Consider the following 21440-nt stretch of genomic DNA (forward strand, 5'->3'; position numbering starts at 1 on the left):
GGTGAAATAAGGCAGCAGCTGCCCTAAATAACACTACGACAAGGATCTTGAGAGCCAAAGGTATAGTTTCTTCAAGGGCCACTACATTTCTTAATTGCAGAGGAGGAAAGTGAAAGGGGTTAATAGCAGTCACCTAAAAGACCTAGACTAAGAGAAGACTTAAGTGGTGCTGGGTAGCTGGATATGATAGCTAGGAATAGAGGGTTAAAAAGAATACCTTTCAAATGCAGACTGGGTCAGAATATGTTCTGTGTAAAAGATTAAACAAAGAAAGGAAAGAGTTGTCTCAAAAAGAGGAATCAAGTCTAGGAAGCACCAAGATGCTTGATTGAGAACACTAAATGGTCACCATGAGAAAGCTGGGGACAGGAAATGGGGGACAAAGTCCAGGGAGGGCAGGGGGCCATCCACAGCAGTGATTCTTAACCGGGGGGTGGGGGGTGGGGGGTTCCACCCGAGGGGGGGGGATGGGCACGCCCCCCTGGTAGCCTATCAGAACATCAGAGGGGAGCAGCAGTGACCTGCTCACAAACATTGACAACAACTCTACTCAGAAGATGGTTCTGATAGGCTACTGGGGGGTCATGCACCCCCGGGTGAGAATCACTGGTGGAAGGGGGGGATGGAGATGGCTATGGAGAAGGAAGGAAGCAGATGGAGGAGGACATCAGAGTCATGACTGTCAGACTGGGGAGGAAAGGTCCTGTCAGTGCAGGAGGATGACGGTGAGCAACTGGATGCAGTGCAGAAGGAAGGTGTGAGGAAGGGTGAGAGCTGGGAGAGGGTTTCCTCAGGGGCAGGGGGAGAGAGCACTGCCAGCTGTGTTTGCTGCTGAGGACTGAGGTGGGGCAGTGAGGCTGATAGAGATGGACGGTGACGCACAGAGGTGAACGTTGTTTATAGCTAGTTGTATGTAGGAATCACAGGCAGAGAAAAATGGAGCCAAAGATGTAGAGAAGCTCATGGAATGGGTGAGTGCTGAGGACTAGAAAGACAACTCCAGGACTAGAGTCCCCAGGGAGAGAGCTGCGTTCAGCAGCATTAAGACAAGGTGGAAGTTAGAACCTCTGGAGACAGGGTAGGCTATGTGGGCGGAAGACCAGAAAACAGGACAGGAAGAGGATCACAATCAGAGTCCAATATTCCCTAGAGCTTCATCAGTGTGTGGATCAAAGGATGTTGAAAGAGGCAAAACAGGTCACAGAGAGCCATGGACACAGTGTTCTAGAAGGAAGTGTGGAGTATGGGTCACAGGGACTGCTGGGTAGAGGGTGCAGATTTGGTCCAATCAGTGTGATGCAGAGAGGACCAAGTGTGGTGATCAGTGGGTGAGGGGACAGGCCAAGCTGGGGGTGCTGATGCAGCATCACAGAGGCATCTGAAGAAGCATTGGGTGTTGAGAGTATGACTCCACTTCTCTGAGCAGTGGAAGGTAGAGCAGGAGAAAGGCTCAGCTGGGACTCAGGAGGACTATGAGGAAGTGAGAATAGGTGGGAGAGCATGAGAGGAGCTGGGAGAGCAGAGAGTGCAGAGAGGTTCAAGGGTGATGCAGGAGTGAAGAAAAAGGGAAAAAGATGGAGAGTGTGGAATGTAGGTCAGTCAGTCCAGGGAAGAAAAAAGCATGGTGTGTGTAAGGAAAGTAGGATGAAAACAGCAAGGAAGCATCTGTAGTAAGCTGTGGTGATCACAATACTCATGAAAGGTTGGGACAGGATGTTAGAGGAGGACACAGTGTGTTGATCAGTTAGATACAAAAGTTTCAATCGAGTAACTGACTTGCTTTAGTGTGACAGCACTAGGAAGCTGGCTGGCATGACTCAGCTCAAATAGGAAGGACTAGGCTGGCTATACTATCAGGAATGGGTAAAGTTGGGAAGGAGCAGAGAAGGCGAAGACTGATGAGTTCATGCATTGTTTGGAAGGCATCAAGGAGACTCAGCTCAGATGCTGCAGTGTAAGCACAGTGTTGGCAAAGGAGATAGGAAGAATCTACACCGAGGGTAGGATGTACAGAGTTTAACCCCTGCAGGAGGAAGGAGATCTCTGGCTTGCTACTGGCAAGTGATGCTGAACTGGCTCAGGGAAGCTGGCGAATTTCACAAGTTTGTGGTGAATTCAGTCAAGGATGAAGGGCCACTTGAAAACAATAAAGCAGAAAGTAGAGTTCCCTAACTGAAATCCTTGGCAGATTTCAGGGGACAAGTTTGTTGGATAGATGGTATTAATGTCAGATTTTAGCAGGACAGAAAAGATGAGCAAAAGCCCCGGGGAGTTTGTAGAATGGAACTGTATGGTGTTTTAGCAAAGGGACAAGAGTGGCTTGAATTAATTAGAGGAAACCAGGTGAGGTGCACCTTATAGACTCTTGCATAGACAACTGTTAGGCTACCTCAGCCACGTGGGACTGGACTCCTGGAGAGAGTCCAGTAAGAGTGTAGAGACAGGATGTGTGCAAATGGCGGCAGCACAGCTGGGTACCAATGCGGAGCAGCCACTTCGTAGTTGACCTCTGAACCTGTGTTTCCACTGTTCAAGACTGGCTGAATAGAGAGAGGTGTGCTATACAACAGGAGACTGTGCAGGGCTCTTGGTGATGCCCAGGGTAGGAAGGATGTTCCAACTACCAGGCAGGAAGGACCCTCTAACCGCTCAAGGTAGGAAGGACCTTCTAACTGCCCAGGGTAGGAAGGACCTTCCAACACCATGGGAATCTCATAGGTTTAGAGTGAAGTTAGGTCACTAGTCCATGAGAAGTGGAATGAGCCTGGCCTAGAAGGCTAGGGTCTGGTGATAGGATGGGCTTAGGCTTCGAGTGTTTGATTGAGAGGATAAAAGTAAGGCAATAAAGAAGAGGGCATAGTGTGGTACTTAAAGAGAACGACATCAAATATAAATACAAGTATAATGAATATTGTATTTCCTAGTGGCAGTGAGGAAAGAAAGGAGATTCAGTGGGGTTCAAGGGCTGTGCCTGAAATGAACAGGCTATGTTCTCTTCATGAGGTTTGCAAAGGAGGCGAGAAGGGGAGGAGCAGGAGTAGCAGACCTGGCTTTACTCTTCTGACTTGAAAGAAGAGGAAAGAAGAAGAGAATGGTTGGTAGGTAGAACCAATGAAAGACCCAGACTAGTGATCCAAACTGCTGCAGCAGTGGTATCAGGATAGTAATGGAATAAAATCTGAGTTTGAAAGCTATACAGAAGGATGCAGAAAGTCTTCTATCTACTAACCAGAGGGCAAAAGAAGAAACAGGTTTCAAGTAGATAAAGCTGCAGGAAGGGAGGGAGGTACATCAAGATGATGTAGCACATGCTGGAGTCAACTATAGAAAGATAGGGCAGAGGAGACACCAGGGAGAACAGAACAGGAAGCATGGAGGAGGGAGGAGGGAGCAGGGAACAGGGAGCAAGTGTGGGGAGCAGGGACACAAGCTGGACAAGGAACAAGGAAGTAGGGAGTCCCAGAGGCAGGAGGAAGAAGCCCTTAAGAGTGCTCTAGTCAACTTGCGATGCTTCCCAGATACCTGGGAAAGAAAAAGGAAACCAGACCAACCAGTGATAGGAAGCAAGCAGCAGGGAGAAATGTGATCTTATACCTCTGAACACTGGTAGGATGGTGGTGCAAATTTAAAGCCAGCCTCTTTACTCTGGACCTGGCAGGGAAGAGAGGACGGTGAGGACAGTGAGGACAGTGAGGCTTTGGGCCAGGATTGCCATAGCTCACCGGATTGAACAGAAGGGCAGCTTTGGGAGCAATGGGGATTGGTGTGGACATGTAAGCCTAGTTTTAGGCACTGAGAGGACATCTTACTGAACTTAGCTGTGGACAGTTAGGTCCTGTGTTTACACTGATGATTCGGGAGGAGTATATTGGAGTCATGCGGTGAGGAAAGAGAGTAGCTGAAGAAAGGCCAGAAGTAAAGGGTGAAGGGCCAGCATGTGGGAACAGAGAAGGCAGTGGCATGCTTGAGAGGGAGTAAACAAATGAGAAGGTGGTTCCATAGGGGAGTGTGTGAGGGTGGGCTAGGATGCTTGCGTGAGGATTTCAGGTAGTCAAAACTAGAAAGCTTCAGGCATGGAACTGAAGAGTGAAGGTCGGAGAGAAGAGGGGACCATCCACAGCAGTGATTCTTAACCGGGGGGTGGGGGGTGGGGGGCTCCACCCGAGGGGGGGGGGATGGGCACGCCCCCCTGGTAGCCTATCAGAACATCAGAGGGGAGCAGCAGTGACCTGCTCACAAACATTGACAACAACTCTACTCAGAAGATGGTTCTGATAGGCTACTGGGGGGTCATGCACCCCCGGGTGAGAATCACTGGTGGAAGGGGGGGATGGAGATGGCTATGGAGAAGGAAGGAAGCAGATGGAGGAGGACATCAGAGTCATGACTGTCAGACTGGGGAGGAAAGGTCCTGTCAGTGCAGGAGGATGACGGTGAGCAACTGGATGCAGTGCAGAAGGAAGGTGTGAGGAAGGGTGAGAGCTGGGAGAGGGTTTCCTCAGGGGCAGGGGGAGAGAGCACTGCCAGCTGTGTTTGCTGCTGAGGACTGAGGTGGGGCAGTGAGGCTGATAGAGATGGACGGTGACGCACAGAGGTGAACGTTGTTTATAGCTAGTTGTATGTAGGAATCACAGGCAGAGAAAAATGGAGCCAAAGATGTAGAGAAGCTCATGGAATGGGTGAGTGCTGAGGACTAGAAAGACAACTCCAGGACTAGAGTCCCCAGGGAGAGAGCTGCGTTCAGCAGCATTAAGACAAGGTGGAAGTTAGAACCTCTGGAGACAGGGTAGGCTATGTGGGCGGAAGACCAGAAAACAGGACAGGAAGAGGATCACAATCAGAGTCCAATATTCCCTAGAGCTTCATCAGTGTGTGGATCAAAGGATGTTGAAAGAGGCAAAACAGGTCACAGAGAGCCATGGACACAGTGTTCTAGAAGGAAGTGTGGAGTATGGGTCACAGGGACTGCTGGGTAGAGGGTGCAGATTTGGTCCAATCAGTGTGATGCAGAGAGGACCAAGTGTGGTGATCAGTGGGTGAGGGGACAGGCCAAGCTGGGGGTGCTGATGCAGCATCACAGAGGCATCTGAAGAAGCATTGGGTGTTGAGAGTATGACTCCACTTCTCTGAGCAGTGGAAGGTAGAGCAGGAGAAAGGCTCAGCTGGGACTCAGGAGGACTGTGAGGAAGTTATAATAGGTGGGAGAGCATGAGAGGAGCTGGGAGAGCAGAGAGTGCAGAGAGGTTCAGAGGAAGGCACCATACCAAGGAGGTAGACTCAGGACTTAGAAAGTTTAAAATGAAGCATTCACTTCAGCTGTTCCAACTGTGGAGGTAGAGATAAAGAAAATACCTATCAAATTATTGGGAGCACTATATCATTGAAAACCCTGGACAGATGGCTCAGTGTGTCAAAAACCATGATTTTTCCACAATACTAAAGCTAATCAGCTGAGCTGCTTATAGCTAGGTAAAGTCAGATAGCACGTGTACTCACTGGAGTCTGTCCTAAATGCAGAGGCTGACAACAATGGGAGTAGTGAGTGCAAATCAGGACGTGATCTGACAGGGCCGGAAGGACTCCCGAGTCCCCATGTTGACTGGACGGTTCCAGGAAGTATTGTTAGGGAGGAAGTAGGTAGCCATAGGATGGTAACAAACATTTTGAATCAAAATAGTCATACCGCTGATGAGAAATGAAAGGACCAGGAAAGATAAAACCAACTGAACTTGCCGTTCACCCTTGATAACGGAGCCAGGGCAGGAAAGCAAAAGGCAGAAATCAGGGTCTCCAAAGTGGGAGGTGTTAACAAATGTCCAGGTTAACCAACAAATATTAGGCAGATTTTCAAAGACTAAGCAGAGTTCTCTTTATAAGAGAAGCAAGTTAGTAAGTAACCCAGCCTTTATTTAGTGCAGAAAAACTTCACTAATTTAGAAAACAGAATATTAAAGACAAAGGAAAGTAGTAGAACCAGCCTGGGATACAGAGGGAGACCCTGTCTTAGGAAAAAAAAAAAAGAATGAAAGAAAAGAAAAAGGAACAAAAAAAAAAAAAAGAAGAAGAAACACAAAAAAGAAAAAGAAGAAAAAAAAAAGAAAAAGACAAAAAAAAAAAAAAAAAAGCAACTATGACAAAAGTTAGACAGAGGTTGAATTATAATTACCATGGCCTGCAAGATAATTCGCCCAAATGGTAAAGGAGGCTATTTGGCTCCCTAAAAGCTTCATCAGGTATCAGTTAATGAATGGGTTGGGTAAGAGGATAAATGGTTACACAGAGATGAGTTTGTGAATGGCTTGATTAACAATCTTCAGAAACCAGTATCTGATATCCAAGGATGTTTATAGATTGAACAAACAAAGTTATAGTCAATGAGTAGTATTCTGGAGAATCCTGGAGGGCATATATCTTTTGAAGTGCAGAAGAACTGATTTTATTGATGCTAATAGAAAAAAAATTCAGGAAGCCCAGACTTAAAATATTGTGTGTTATTATGTATGGTGCCAGATGATACACAAATAAAATAATTTGTGCAATTCACAAATTTGGTATATTATAGGGCTAGAATTAAAATTATTACCTGTCTAAGAAACCCATATTCCTTTCTAATATGCTTCATTATTTTCAAGTTGAAGGAAATCATAAACAAGAATTTCTCTATTTTCCTTGTGACTCTAAGGGAAAATATTTTTCTGAGATAAGATACATTTTAGAAGTGATAAAATTTTGAAGTGACTGGTAATTTTTAGAATATCTGTAATAGAAAAAAGTTTTATGTTAAAAAGAGAAAGACAGGAGGATGGGTATAGACTCCATCACCACCTATGTCCTGGTGTTTCATATTGTTCATTGCCAAGTAGAGTTGAGATTCGCTACGAGCTAAAATTCATGAATTCTAATAAAAATAAAGAATAGAGAGGAGTAATCAAGCATATGGTGGGTCCAACACAAAAGTGATGAAATAAGACAAGAGTTTGTAACCACATTCTGCCACTGACCAGAAATCCCTCTCAATCTAACATAAAGAAAGAAAAGTCTCTAATTGATAAATGTGCAGAAACAAAAGTCGAATAGTCCACAGCCAGCAGAGCAAACATTCAAACCTCTGGGTAACAACATGGAAGATCAGTTTTAAGAAGAACCTACCTCCTCAGTGCAGAGAGCTGAGGTGGCTGTTCTTCCTCTCCTGGTGGAAGTGTTTCATGTCACTACTGTTTTCCTATAATACATGTAACTACTGTAATTTCAACATTGTTGTCTTGTGTATTTTGGTATTGTAAAACTGTACTTACTCTTTTAATCCCATTCCCTGGGGTATGGGTTCCCCTGAGTTATCCAATGTCGGGTCCACCTGAGGGGCTGTATCTGTATTGAGTGTACTCTGAGGAGCTGGTAATCTCAACTGGGAAGGGCTGGCATTTTCAATGGCTCAGATTTGTTTCCTATTGTAATTAAGTGTAAAGCAATGGCATCCCTTAAAAATTAACAACCCAGGTTTAGTGAAGCACAGGGACTGTGGAGGGATTCTGAAGCAAGGAAAGATGGCTGTTGGGAAAAACAGAGTCTCCCAGGATGATGGCAAAGACAGAACTGTATTAAGGCTGGACCCAGATATAAGTTTGGAACAACAGCAAACAAAACTAGCTTTACTTCAGAGAACAGAAAGTTTAATTACTGCCTAGCAGACCTACTTCAGATGTATATACCTGGAGAGAAAATCAGACCAGGAGAATAAAGTGAAACCACAAGGAAATGGAAGGTGAGATTTCACAAAGAAATAAACAAAGTTATTAACTTTAAAGACAGATGACCAAAAGCTCAAAAGAGAAATGTCAGAGTCCAGATAGGAAAGTGCCTTCCCACCCAGGGTTAGGCTACAATCCAAGTGGCTGTATAACACACACACAGTTCCACTCAGGGTCAGAGGGAGCATCCTGGGATTCAGACTCAGCAATGGTGCCAACATGAATCTACCTCGTGCCAGAGTCTGAGTAGCCTAGTCTAGCACCCAACCCAGCTAAGATTGGTCAGCAGTTCCCATGAGTGAACACTGAAGAAGGGAATTAGGAGAAGGGAACTAGGAAAATAAATCAGAGTAAGCCCTAAATGTAACTAAATGATGGTCAGGGATTACTAATTACTAGTACTTCTATGATTTCTCGTAATTCTGTAACTTCTCTGATGTTTGTTGATATTGTTAATTTATGTATTTCCTGTACTTACAAATAGTAAAAACTTTAAATATTAATGTGGTATGTGTGGTTATTTCTGTGAAAGTTGGGTTAGTTTTGCAGTAAGTATGGGAAAACTGAGTGGAGTAGAGCTCAAGTGGGATAGATTTTAACATTTATAAAGGACTCACCATCAAGACCATCCGAAACCCTTAAAGTATAAAGACTATCACCAGCAACTGTCTCTAATGTAAAACCTTATGCCACTTCCACCCCAAGACTGACCATAGGTCACGTAAATGATAAAGCCTTTCTCAAATATGGAACACAAATGGCTGACTAAGAGAATTAGTCTGAAACACTGCAGACTGCAGTCTTACGCTACATGATGCTTACACGTGATGTCTTTAAAATGTCAGCCATCTGTCAAATAACCATCTTTCCCCCAGCAATCTTGGAAAGGAACATCCTGATTCTTATGAGACATATCAGGTAGGTATTCACTCATGCTTACACTGTATCAATAGAAAACCGGAATGCTTTTTTGGGCTATTACTGTATACATTCAGTTCCTCTTTATCACCAGCGAGTTTTTCCTCACAGAGTTAGCTTTGAAAGTAATACCTATACAATAGTAATCAATTTTATAAACATACCCACCCCCAACATTCAATTCTGCAAAGAACTACATTTTTGAAAATTAAAAACTTGTCAAGACCACTAAGTATCTTCTCCTTCTAAGAGTTAGTACCTGCTGTAGGGTCCTCATCTGGCAAGCGAACAAGTGTGTAGCATATTCCTGGTTGATTGTAAGGAAGGCTGGGAGCTGGGACACAGCACAGCACTTCATAGGAATCGGATGGTTCCATCTGCACAGTTACTTTCTCCAGCAGCTGGTCATTCAGAGTGTTGGTACAGTCAAACTAAAAGTCAGCAATAGAAAAGTTGTAAGGAATAAGAAGTGTTTTCCAGTAAGTTGTTTCTACTCACTCACAGTCCACGCCAGCTCTGGAATCTACTACTGTCAACACTAAGTAGCACTATAGGTCTTCTAAGACTTTTTCCTTTTGTATTAGAGATTGACCCCAGAACTTAGACCTGCCAGGAGTGTGTTCCCCACTGTCTCTGAGACATAGACAGGCTTACTGTGAGTGCTTCGTGTTGAGGCATCGTGTCACTCTGAGACTGTCTCTACATCAAGGTGTTGCAAATCTGACAACAACCAAATCTAAGTTCTGAGAACAACACACTTAGTTTACCTTGTTGCTTTAAATGCCGATTTTAAAAAACATTATGCTATATGTCTATTTTTAGAACATTTTAATTTTATATCCTTTTAGATTTTAGTTATTAAAAATAGCCCATCAGAGGAAGAAACTTACATACATCTGAAAAGGAAATTCAAGTTGTTGCTAAATCAATCCTTTATGAAAGGAACTAGACTCATAAACTAAAGGGAGTACTGTTTGGTTCAGAGCATAGCAGCTTGTATTTAAATGCTTAAAAAGAGCCAAGAGTTAGGTCATCTTCTCACCTGGAATACAATGTGGTCAGTGAACATGTGCTTCACACAGCGAACGAAATACTCTGTCTCTGCTTCTGTCAGCTGCACAGGCTCAGAAGACTTGAACAAGGGCCCCAGGTTCACAAACTCAGGAATGGCAGCCAACTGTTCTGTTAAGTACAAAAAGAAAGAAAGTACAAGTACAGTATGAAGAAGACAGGAAGAGAGTTTATTAAAATCTTTAGTTACCATAGTAGAAAGATGGTTTCATTTCTATGGTTTTATTAACAATTGAAAAGTCAACTAGGGGGATCTCCAAGCTTCTGTGAAATAATCATTTAAGTTGCCAAGTTTATGTACCAGATTCCTATATGTAGGAGGGAAGAAGAAACTAAATTGCTAGTTTCCTTCTCTCTTAACCAACAAAATATGCACAAGAATAACAGTCCCAGGTAGTAAGTTAATAACTGGAAAGTCCATGGACACCAGTTAGTTCCAGCCACTATAACCTACGACACAGGAAAAATACTGAATTGAGAATTAATCAAATTGAATAAAAGCAGTGGATTTTATTAGTTTATAATGCCTAGGGATTAAAGATTATTATATTCATAAAAATATACCTTGGAAAATGTCTTGCCTGGAAGGAGCCAACTTCTCTGGCTTAGGAGTCACAAGTGTGATCTCTAGAAAGGCAGATAGAAGCAGACATGTGAATTTCTTTCTACTTCTAACTTACCTTGTATACAGAAAGAAATGAAGGCAATAACTTCTAGCAGATACACAGTGGCAAACAGCTTCAAGTATTGTGATATTTTGTATTAAATAATTAAAACATTTTTTTCAACTTAGGACATATTTCTTATTCTGGCTTTTGAGTAAAACCCAGGAGGCTTAAAATGAAAATTTTAAATTTAAAAAATTTTATCTATCTTAATATTAAAAGATCTCAAGGAATAAAAAACAAAAGATATTAGGAGAAAAAAATATGCCTGGTGTGGTACATTATGCCTTTAATCCCATCACTTGGAAGATAAAGACAGGTAGATCTCTGTGAATTCCAGGTTAGCTTTGTCTATGTAGTGAGTTCCAGGACAGGGCTATGTACAGAGACCCTGTCTCAAAAAATAATCAAACAAGAGTTTTTTTTTTAAATGAAGAGAGAAAAACTATGCTATTTGAAAAAAAAATCTTTTTCTAGCTTTATTTTCCAGGTTAGATGATTTTACAAGTTTTTATAAAATTATTTATATACAAAAAACCTAACAGAGTTAAATTAAACAGTTCTGTTACCTGACTTCTGTTCAAAGACAGGAGCCATAGCAAGAGGAATTGACTTCATATCAAAGGGTTTTTCTGAAGGCTCCAATGTGTATTGGTGTAAGGCCTTTTCCATCCCTGGTATAGAGACTGTCAGACCTAGAGACAGGAAAATCTCAGCATTATAATCTATTTTCAACAATCTGTAATGGTTAAGCTTTCTAAAGAAAAACACATAACAAAAAACTATAGCCTAGTGGTTCTCAACCTGTGGGGATCGAAGAACTCTTTCTTCTGTTTATGTTTTTTATTGGATATTTTTTTAAATTTACATTTCAAATGTTATTCCCTTTCCCAGTTTCCCTGGCCATAAGCCCCCTATCCCATCCACCTCCCCTTCTTCTATAGGATGTTTTCCCTCCCCAACCCCTCCACCCTGTGACATTCCCCTTACACTGGGGGATCCAGCCTTGGCAGGACCACACTCTTTCTTTAGTAAGACTTTAGGAAGAGGGGTTGTCTAAGACCATCGGAAAACACACATATTTGTATTACAATTCATAACAGTAGCAAAATTACAGTTATGAAGTAGCAACAAAAATAATGTTATGGTTGGGGATCACTACAACATGAGAAATTGTATTGAAGGGTTGCAGCATTAGGAAGCTATGGCCTAATTAATCAAACTAAAGATTATTATAGGCATCTGCCTCATAAACTTACAAGCTGCCTTATTTCTTTCAAAGAAACATGGGAGCAAAGTATAAAAAATGTCATAGAATGTAAGCATTTCTCAGAAAATAAACTCTCTTAGGTAGATGGAACAAGAAAAGCAGAAGAAAATGAAAACAGGGACAGCCATTTAAGAGGGAGCTTAAGAAGAGCCAGGCATAAGCAATATTCTTTGGACCCTTTCATATTTTAAAAATATATTCTTCTATATTATTTCATAGGAACTACTATTACTAAATTAGAAAATACCTTTATGAATATGGGTTTCTCTAGAAATAGAATTGCATTCAAAGATTAAAATCATTCAACTGCCTAAAGGAATCAATTAACATGTGAATCACCATAAAAATCATTGAGCATTTGACAAACAAATTTGTGCTATGTACATAATTCTGACTCTCACTGACCATTGAAGATATATGTAGCATTCAGGGCCATCTGTCTCTGCTGTAGCACATTCAGGTAGAAGGTAGCTCGGTCCCGTACCTCGTCATCAGTATCCATCATACACCTGCTCAGAGGAAATAGTTAGGCATGTTTCTGTCCATGTCTTTGTACACAGAGATGTCCAACAGTTCCACTACCTTTCTGAAGAGTGCAGCTGCGGTCATCTGATACGACTTTTATGACAAGAGTTCAATAATAGCTAACATGGGCTTCCTAAAATTTCTGCAATTCTTGAACTGCTATTTTGAGAAGGCACTGAGATCACTATGAAGAACACGGTACCAATGACATAATACTTTACAATCTAATCCTGAACCCGTAACTATGTGAGCCCAACACTTAGCTTTTCTACAACTAAGAAATGGAAATGTTACACTTTCTAAGGATACTAAAAGAAAACTAGCACTCAAAATCCAGACAGTTATTTTTCAAATGGCAATCTGTTTTAGTCATTCAGTCTTTGGCTAATGAGTTAATTACTTTAGTTATAAAATGCAATCACAAAATATTTGCTAAAAAGACCACCAACTTTTTCCCTTTCCTCACCAACTAAGAGGTTATGGAGACCATAGAGGGCGACTATCTTCAGTTCTTCACACAAATCACTTCATATATCTTTTAAGTTAGTGCCTACTGTACCAATTGAGGTACATAGGTTTACCTTAGTTTCTCAGTGTCATTTAAAAGAAATCTAAAACTCAAATTTCATATTTTGCACATATACATAATTACTAGGAAAAACCCTGAAAACCTCCCCAAATCTCCATCTGCCCTACACTATCAGCTCTACTCTTAGCTCTTCAGTTTATCTGACATAGTACAAAGAGGTTTTTGACTACTTAGCTACATAGAATTATTTTTCAACAGCTAGCATTTAGTCTTTTACATACCTTTGTAAGAGTACAAGGATACTTGGGAGAAGGCTCTCATTCTGAGCCCCAAATTTAGCCAAAGCACTCACAGCAGCTATTGTGAAACAAAAGAAGAAGCAATGTAAATACTGGCTACTCAGAGCTAAGCAATAAGCATTCAAAAGTCAGACACTTGTGAAGCCAAGGCAGGAAGGTTACTCAAAGTTTGAGACCAGTCTAGGCTACAAAGTAAGACCTTGTATTAGAAAACAAAACAGAACAAAATAAAAATACTGAAACTAAAAGCAAATTAGAGAAGCAGTTGGTATTCAATAGAAATAAAGTCTCATGTTGTGTTGACAGTTCCTTGATCTTACATAAGCATAAATAGAATAGTGAAGTGTCTAGCTTCACTACACAGGAAGATTTTCCATTTATCGAGGAAAAAGAATCATGCATACACCTCATGGCAGCCTCTTATATATACTCGAACATGATTCTGCTCAAATTTTAACTAGCGTGAAAAAAAACTATTATTAAAATTCCTTTCATTCCACAAAAATTCTATGTTCACCTAAATTTTACCTAGAAGTGTGGCAGGAGCTAAGGGGAAGAAAGATAAAAGACATGGTCTCTGACCTAAGGCATGAGGGTGCAGTGAGATAGACCAGTAAGTAAAGACTATCTTGTCTGGTAAATCTCTGGTAAACTATATCTAAGATGCTAGGTAAGTACGGTGATAGGGGCTTAGGTAAGACAAGGATGCGAGACACTATTACACCTAATGTTTTACAATGGTTAGTTTAGCCAGAGGGAAAAGGCAGGACAAGAGTATTAGAAAGAAAAACAAATAAAAACGTCCTGTGTCCAGAACAGAAAGTGTTACTATTAGACTTGAACGAGAAAGGCTAAGTGTTGGACCCACGTTAGAGAGCGAAAGTAAAAGACTAGAGATAAACTAAAAAACCACACAGACCTCAAGGTTTTAAAGATTATTATCCCATAGAGATGTGGGATATATTTGTAGTTTGTTTTTTTAAGCTTTTGTACAAATTATTTTTAATTATGTATAAGTGTATTCACCTGTGTGTACGTATGTATACATGAATGAAGGTGCTAGGGGAGGCCAGAAATATCAGATCCTCTGGGAGCTGGAGCTATAGGTGATTGTGAGCCATGTAATGCGGATGCTGGAAGTCAGATTCAGGTCCTTGGCACGAGCAGTAAGTACTCCTAATGCTAAGTCAGCAATCTAGCCCGAGTTTGTTATTTTAATGATCACTCTTCACATTCACCTAGTAAATAAATATCTGTGAAACTAGAAACAGATGGGGTAGGGATCAGAAATGAATGAAAGCCTAACCCTGTACCCAGTGACACAGAAACAGGAAGGTGGAAGAATCAGCAGGAGGAAGAGGGACAGGACTGTGGTAAAGAACAGAGGAAGGTTCAAAGCTGGACCTAAGTCTGTCTGTGAGAGTAGGATCAAGTGAAGCTTCAGTCTGAATTTCACATTACATCTGAGAGGTGGTATGAACATTCATATTTAGGAGTCAACAAAGCTCCAAAAAGCAATCTAGAGGAATGTGAACTAAGATAAAGTATTAAGCAGTCTGATCTGCCAGCTAACTTATATGTAACTTAAAAAAGAAACAAGAAAGAATTTAAAGAGGGCCAAATGTTATTGAGCTGAAAAAAATAATGGACTAAGAGCATATGAAAGCAACTAGTGATGTTGTCTTTGAATTTATCAGGAAACAAAGTACAAGGATGGGGTAAGGTTAAGAGTTAATGAGAGAAAGGATCACAGGAGAAGTTACCAATTCTGGTGAAGCAGACTAGAAAGAATCACTGAAGATGTATATATAGCCACATCTATACATAAGACATCTATATCTATATCTATCTATCCAGCTATCTATCTATCCATCTATCCATCCACCCACCCACCTATCCATCCATCCATCCATCCATCCATCCATCCATCCATCCATCCATCCATCCATCCATCCATCCATTCTTATGTATGGTTTGTCTGTCTGTCTATCTATCTATCTATCTATCTATCTATCTATCTATCTATCTATCTATCTATCTATCTATCTATCTATCTTACTTATGGTTTAATGGAAAAATAGAGGCCCCACTGTGATACCCCTGTCACACTGAAAGGCAAGGTCTTTAACTTAAGGCAAAAATCTGTTTGGGAGTTGAAACACTAAGGAAGAGTTGTATATCTGGAACCAGCTGTCCTCCAAGATCATATCACAACATCAGAGACCCTACAACTTCATTTTCCAACTTCATTACTACTCTCTTGGATCACCTATTTTGGAAGACCAGCAATTACACCATTAGTTGTGTTCTAATGACTCACCAGCTCTGACAGCCTCATTCTCCAGGACTACCCTATTAAAAATGAATCTGATATACTTGGAGGGAACAGGAGTTCTAGGGCCCTCTTTGCCCAATAAGTGGAGAATTTTAGTAGCCAGAACGGTGTGTTCACAGTCCTCAATGAATTCACAGAGGTGGGCTAGACCAGCTTCTTTACTCTCAGGGTTCTCTTCCACAATGCTGATTATGCAGTCCACAATGGCCTTTTTGTATTCAAAACCTCCCTGACAAAAGAGAAGAAGACTTCTTTTTATTTAACCACCACCAATGGTGTTCCCATTTTAAGGACCTTTTTAAATTTTTATTTTAAAGAAATGCTTGTATATCAAGATTCATGTTTATAATATTAAAATTTCAACTAACTTCCTTTATTAAATATAACAATAAAAACAAAGTTTTTCCCCTTCAAGTGGGGAGATAATTAGATGTGATAAATACAGAAAATAGAATTATGTATATATCTGAATGGTATACAGAAATGAGAAAGAAATATATTTAATGCATGGTAAAGAAATATGTTTAAAATACTAATGGGAGGTCCTGGGTTGAGTTGTAGTGCCTGCAGGGGCAAGTGAGGGATGGATATTATTAAGATACATTGAATGTATGTATTAAAATTTCAAAGAATAAAAAAATGAAAATACAGACTATGAAGAAGTGAGTTAAGAACAACAATAGCAAAACACTGTGGTATTTAATAGCAATCAAGGGAATTTAAGGGAACAACTGCCTATGTTTACAAAGTAAACTACGACCTACATCATCTCGAAGCATGTTGGAAAGAAAAGTCATCATAACGCTGTGCTTCCGAGGGTACTTCTGACACAGAGCACTGATTGCCTGTACAACAACCACCTGTAGAAAAGCAAACAGCAGTCAAAAGAGCTGACACAGTACTTGTACTTGGTTAGAACTTTTTAACATCAGTAAGACAGCTTGTTCTCTTCTACAGTAATTTACACATTTAATATGATTCCAATAAAAATAACAATAAAAATTTTATGAAACAAGGAAGCTTTACTTTGATAAGGAAAGCAAACACACAAGCATAGCTTGGAAAACAACAAGAACAGCCTCAATGGGGAGTTGACAGCTGCTAACAGGGCTGACGAAGCTGACTAAAAACCGTGTGGCAGTGGTGTGTACGGACAGATAAACAAGTATATAGAGGAATGGAGAAGAGCAAGGACATATGGAACTTGAATAAAACACAAAGTGTAAGTGTATCTGAAGTGAACATGAGTGAATGCCTCCACTGTGAAGTAATGAGGATTCTAACAATGACTGAAAATCAGATGGGATAGACAAAAAGACTGAAGAATATAACCACACAACAACAAACCAAAACCCATTCTAACCCAGGAGACAAATGGAGAACCCGGAGAAAAAGTAGTAAAACCTTTCCTATGTTTCCTATGTCTCCTTTAACATACAAGAAGTGTCTAAATAATTGAGGAAATAAAAGACAAAACCCTATAAAACTGTGGTAGAAAACTGAGCAGGCACTTCACAAAGGTATTAAATGCCCTTTACTAACACAGAAGATGGTTAGGCTGGGGACATGCATCAGTGGGTGACATGCTTGCCAAGCAAGTGTGAGGACCCAAGTTTGGATACAGTAGCATCTGTGACCCCAGTGCTACTCCAGTGATCTAGATGAGAGGAGGAAACAGGAGAGTACCAGGAAGCTAGTGGACAAGCTAGCTTGATGAATGCAGTAGCAAGCAGAACCTGCCCCAAATAAGAAAGAAGGTAGAAGGAAAGACACCTAAGCTTGTCCTCTGGCCTTCACACATGTACTCTAGGATTTGTGGACCCATGGATACAGACATTATACAAACACACACACAGGGACTTAAAGAAAGAAAGATATTTAATTTTCCTCAAAATAACAGAATTCAAATTAATACTACATATTGAGACATCATTTCTTATCCAAAACGTTGGTAAACTACAACAGCTCAACACACACTCTACTGGTAAAATTATTGGAAGCTACACTTTTATCCACTGCTGGCAGCATATTAGCTCTATGAATGATATATTTATTATATTTAGCTTTTATAACAAATACACTTTGAAACACAAATCTAATGTTTGAAAAACACATGTCTAGGATATCCATTGGGGCACTGTTCCTGAGTACAAAATAACTGCACATTACCCAAACAGAAGCTTTGTTGGATAAGATTATACATATATAAAACTGTTGGGGTTTTATGCAGTTGTAAAGAAAATGGGGCTTATCTCCTTCAAAAAACTTAGCATGACTTCCATTTATCTTCGGGTTTGAAAAGGAAAAGTCCTGTACAAAAAGAGCACAGCAGTATGCTATCTTTGATATACAATAAAATAAGAAACATGCACATGTCTTATGTTTATAAAAGGTATACTAAAGAAGAAGAACGTGCAAGCAAAGTTTTATGAGGAGGTGTGGGATATATGAGAGGAGGTTATACACCTTTTACTACTTCTTTGAATAGTATAGTGTTCTATGTAGCAAAAATGAAAAAAAATAAATTGAGAGAGGCATACTAAAACTTAAAGCAAATCGAAACTAATCTATTTGTACTATAAAAGATTTGTAGCAATTGTACTAAAATAAAAGAATTAATTCAAATAATAAATACAATATTCATTGATTCAATATGAAACATTATAGATCTCATAAGATTCACATAGAAGCCAGCAATAGTTAACACTAGAGCACTCCTAGCTTTTTATCGTTTTATTTATACCTCACAACAATTCTATGGATTGGAATTCTTATTATCTCCCTGGTATAGTCAAAGAAACTGAGGCAGCCAATCACACATCTAATAAGTCATAGGATCAAGCCTAGGCATTGAGAGGCATTTTCTTAACCATACAGATTCCTCCAAAATTAACTACTTGAGCTGACATCTAAAATGAACCTTGTATATGCAGTTCTGTTGGGAATATACTTAGTAGTAAAACTGGGAATGTATTCATTCAGCTTTAGTAAATACTGTCAGTTTTTCCAAATGACTGTACTTATATATCCACTTAATATATGCTAGTTTTTGTCTGCTTCATTTTCATCAAGGTAGGGAATGCCCAGGAGACTTCCAGCACAATATAGGGCAATAGCAATGACCTATTCAGATTGCTTCCTAAAACTTGAAGGTAAAAGTCTGTTGTTGAAGATACCACACACTTTGGATGCCTGGCTTTCATCCTTCTTTTAGTTAATTTGTGGGTTCAAGGGAGGGATCAATGCTTCTTTAACAAAAGCAATTTTTAGGTCTATGCTTTATTTGTGGTAGTTTTGTCAGATTAAACGGTTGTTTTGCTGAAGGAAAGCAGTTTTATTTAAGACTGACCCTGAAGAGACCCAAGTTGACCCTTGATAAAAACATCTCAAGTTTTTATCTTCTGGGGCACGGTGAATATAAAGAGCTTTTATTAGCCACAGGATTCAGTAAGCCGATGTGCAGGACATCCATGGGCTGAGCAGGGATGCTCTTTTTAGAAGCCATCTGAATCTGTTTTTCTTCACAGTTGACTCTAAACTACTTCTTAGGGTGCCATCTGCATTTTCTTCCTAAATTCATCAATTTATAGGAATGGGGCTGGGAGGAAAGTGTGTGTAAAGGATGGATCTTCAAAAGATAAAGGAAAGGCTACAGTATCAACTGGCCACTCAAGATGAGCCCACTGCTGCAGCAGTGGCAAGTGCAAGTCTGCTATGGGGATAACCAACTGATTTCTGGTTGGATTTGCATCCTAAAAACTGTGTTAATGTCCGTATATCAGTGCTGCTATCAGCTATGCTCAGAGAAGCTTAATGTAGTGATTGGAGTGACTATAGACAATTCATAACTGGTTAAGGTACTGGAATAAATGGCTATTGAATACACACACACACACATCCACCCCAGGGGACACTGTGGAAGAAAGGGGAAAAACAGAATGTCAGGACAGGAGTGAGATGGAATGCTGACTTCAGCCTTAATAGGGCTGTTGCTCTCTTGAAGTCACAGCAGCTGTCATCTGCACAAGATTGGGCCCATTACTACCTTGTCATGAAATGCAGAGAGGCTCATGGGGTTCTACCCATTTCTGAATGAAGCTTTATTCACCATTAAATGGTTGACAGGAGAGGGTGAGAAATTTTCTTCAGTGGTGTAGTCACTGGTAAGATGCTCATGTTCCTGTAAATAACCTTAGAGAAACTCACAGGGAAGCACCCCTCCATGTTCAACATGTTCAACATGAAAGCAGAAGGGAGGACAGTTGGGGAAAGGAAGTAGGTTAGCAGGAAGTTGAGGACGGCAAAGAGGGTCCTGGTGTGAAAATGACTGTGTACATAATGTATGAAATGTGCACAAATGTATTTGCCCATATAACCCCATAAGATGTGATGACAGAAATAGGTGAAGGGGAGATGAAAGTTAACAAGAAAGGCTAGTGTCGAGACTAACACCTCCAATTAACTCACATCCAATGCCGCAGAACTTAACGTATCTGCTGTTCTGAGGATTTTCCTGTATTTTCACATTACAGTATAAATATGATTTTTGCCTGTACTGTTAGAGTCTTCGGTATCACTATTTGCACAGGATGTGGGATGGTATCTGTAATGGCTGCTTGGTGCTGAGGAGAGGGAGAGCTGGGGACTCAGGGAATGGAGGGTAAATATAAATTATTTACTACTTCTACTTTGTCAAATTTATTTTATGCTTTATTTTTTAAATTGTGTGTGTGTGCATGCACGCACATGCATACGTGCACGCAAGCATGCATGCCTGCACACAGGCATACACGTTCATAATCACTCCCATCAAGAAATCACTCGCAGGCAGAACAAATCATGTTAAGGGAACTGGCGAGCCCCTTCAAGCAAAAAAGACTTCTTTGAATCACTTCAGAGAAGCAGAATGAAGGCCGTGACCAACCTACGTCGCCTTGAACACCATGGTAAAGTACACAAGTATACATGTATCTACGTGTGTCTACTTTACACTGGGTCATAAAGATGGCCTTGTGTGTTTTCTTTGAAACTGTTTATTCTTTTGCTCAGAACTTATTTCTCTCTATGGTGTGAGTGAGGCAGTTAAGATTTACTTTTTTCGGGGTTGGGGATTTAGCTCAGTGGTAGAGTGCTTGCCTAGGAAGTGCAAGGCCCTGGGTTCGGTCCCCAGCTCCGAAAAAAAGAACCAAAAAAAAAAAAAAAAAAAAAAAAAAAAAAGATTTACTTTTTTCCTCTGTGATTATCTAGTTGATGGAACTCAGATATTTTATAACATTTTATCATATTCAACACAATATCAAAGATGTCAGAAATAGTCAGCAAGACACAGAAACAAAAAGAAAAATTTTAAACAGACCTATTAAAAATGGTATAAACATTAAATGTTTGATGGCAGATGAAGACACAGAAAGGTTAGAAAAATGTAAGCCAGGTTTCTTGATCCCAGCACTATGGGGGCAGATGCAGGAGGATCTCTGAATTTGAGGCCTTTCTGGTCTACAAAGGGAGTTCCAGGATAGTGAGGGCTACACAGAAAATTCTTGATTCAAAAAAATCAAAAATTAATAAATATAAAATTAAATTTAAAAAATACATGTTTAGGTCTCAGTTGTGCTGCTAAAGCAGTATGATCTGTGTCAGTCGTCTTTCGACCTCAATTGACTCCCACCCCCCATAAAAACCACAAAGAGCAGTGTGAACAGTAATAATTTTTATTTGTTTATCTAACAAGTCTCATACACAAACACAGACTTGTAACAGGCACTTAGAAGTTAGAAGCCGCTTTTGCTCAAAATCATTGACTTGGGCCTACAAGGTAACTAAAAGCCAGATAACAGCCTGGAATCTGCCTTATTTCTTATCTGTCTCCTTTAACTTTGGTTCAGCTACCTGCTTAATTTGCACAGTGGCATGTTAATCCACTCAAGAAAGAAAAAGCGTGTGATACCTAACTATTCTCATCCCCTTCAAGGCTCAAAGGTAACAGTAATTGACGCATCTCATTACCAACTTCCTAAGTCCCCATTCCACACCTCCAAAAGGACATGGAAAGTCATGTCCTAAATCCACAGTCATCTTGG

At 40.4% G+C, this 21440-nt stretch overlaps 1 protein-coding gene across 1 annotated transcript in view; it reads right to left on the reverse strand.

Annotated features, from left to right (window-relative positions):
- The window catches only part of Copg2 (COPI coat complex subunit gamma 2), a 135499-nt gene that overhangs the window by 24737 nt on the left and 89322 nt on the right, over nucleotides 1-21440 (reverse strand). Inside the window, exons 13-20 of the mRNA NM_001106929.2 lie at nucleotides 16125-16220; nucleotides 15346-15589; nucleotides 13008-13083; nucleotides 12078-12181; nucleotides 10972-11097; nucleotides 10302-10364; nucleotides 9709-9848; nucleotides 8926-9097 (exon numbers count right to left, since the gene is read on the reverse strand). Coding sequence (NP_001100399.1) covers nucleotides 8926-9097; nucleotides 9709-9848; nucleotides 10302-10364; nucleotides 10972-11097; nucleotides 12078-12181; nucleotides 13008-13083; nucleotides 15346-15589; nucleotides 16125-16220 — 1021 coding nt within the window. The remainder of the gene's footprint in view (nucleotides 1-8925; nucleotides 9098-9708; nucleotides 9849-10301; nucleotides 10365-10971; nucleotides 11098-12077; nucleotides 12182-13007; nucleotides 13084-15345; nucleotides 15590-16124; nucleotides 16221-21440) is intronic.

This window comes from Rattus norvegicus, chromosome 4 (assembly GCF_036323735.1).
Source record: "Rattus norvegicus strain BN/NHsdMcwi chromosome 4, GRCr8, whole genome shotgun sequence".
Taxonomy (NCBI): domain Eukaryota; kingdom Metazoa; phylum Chordata; class Mammalia; order Rodentia; family Muridae; genus Rattus; species Rattus norvegicus.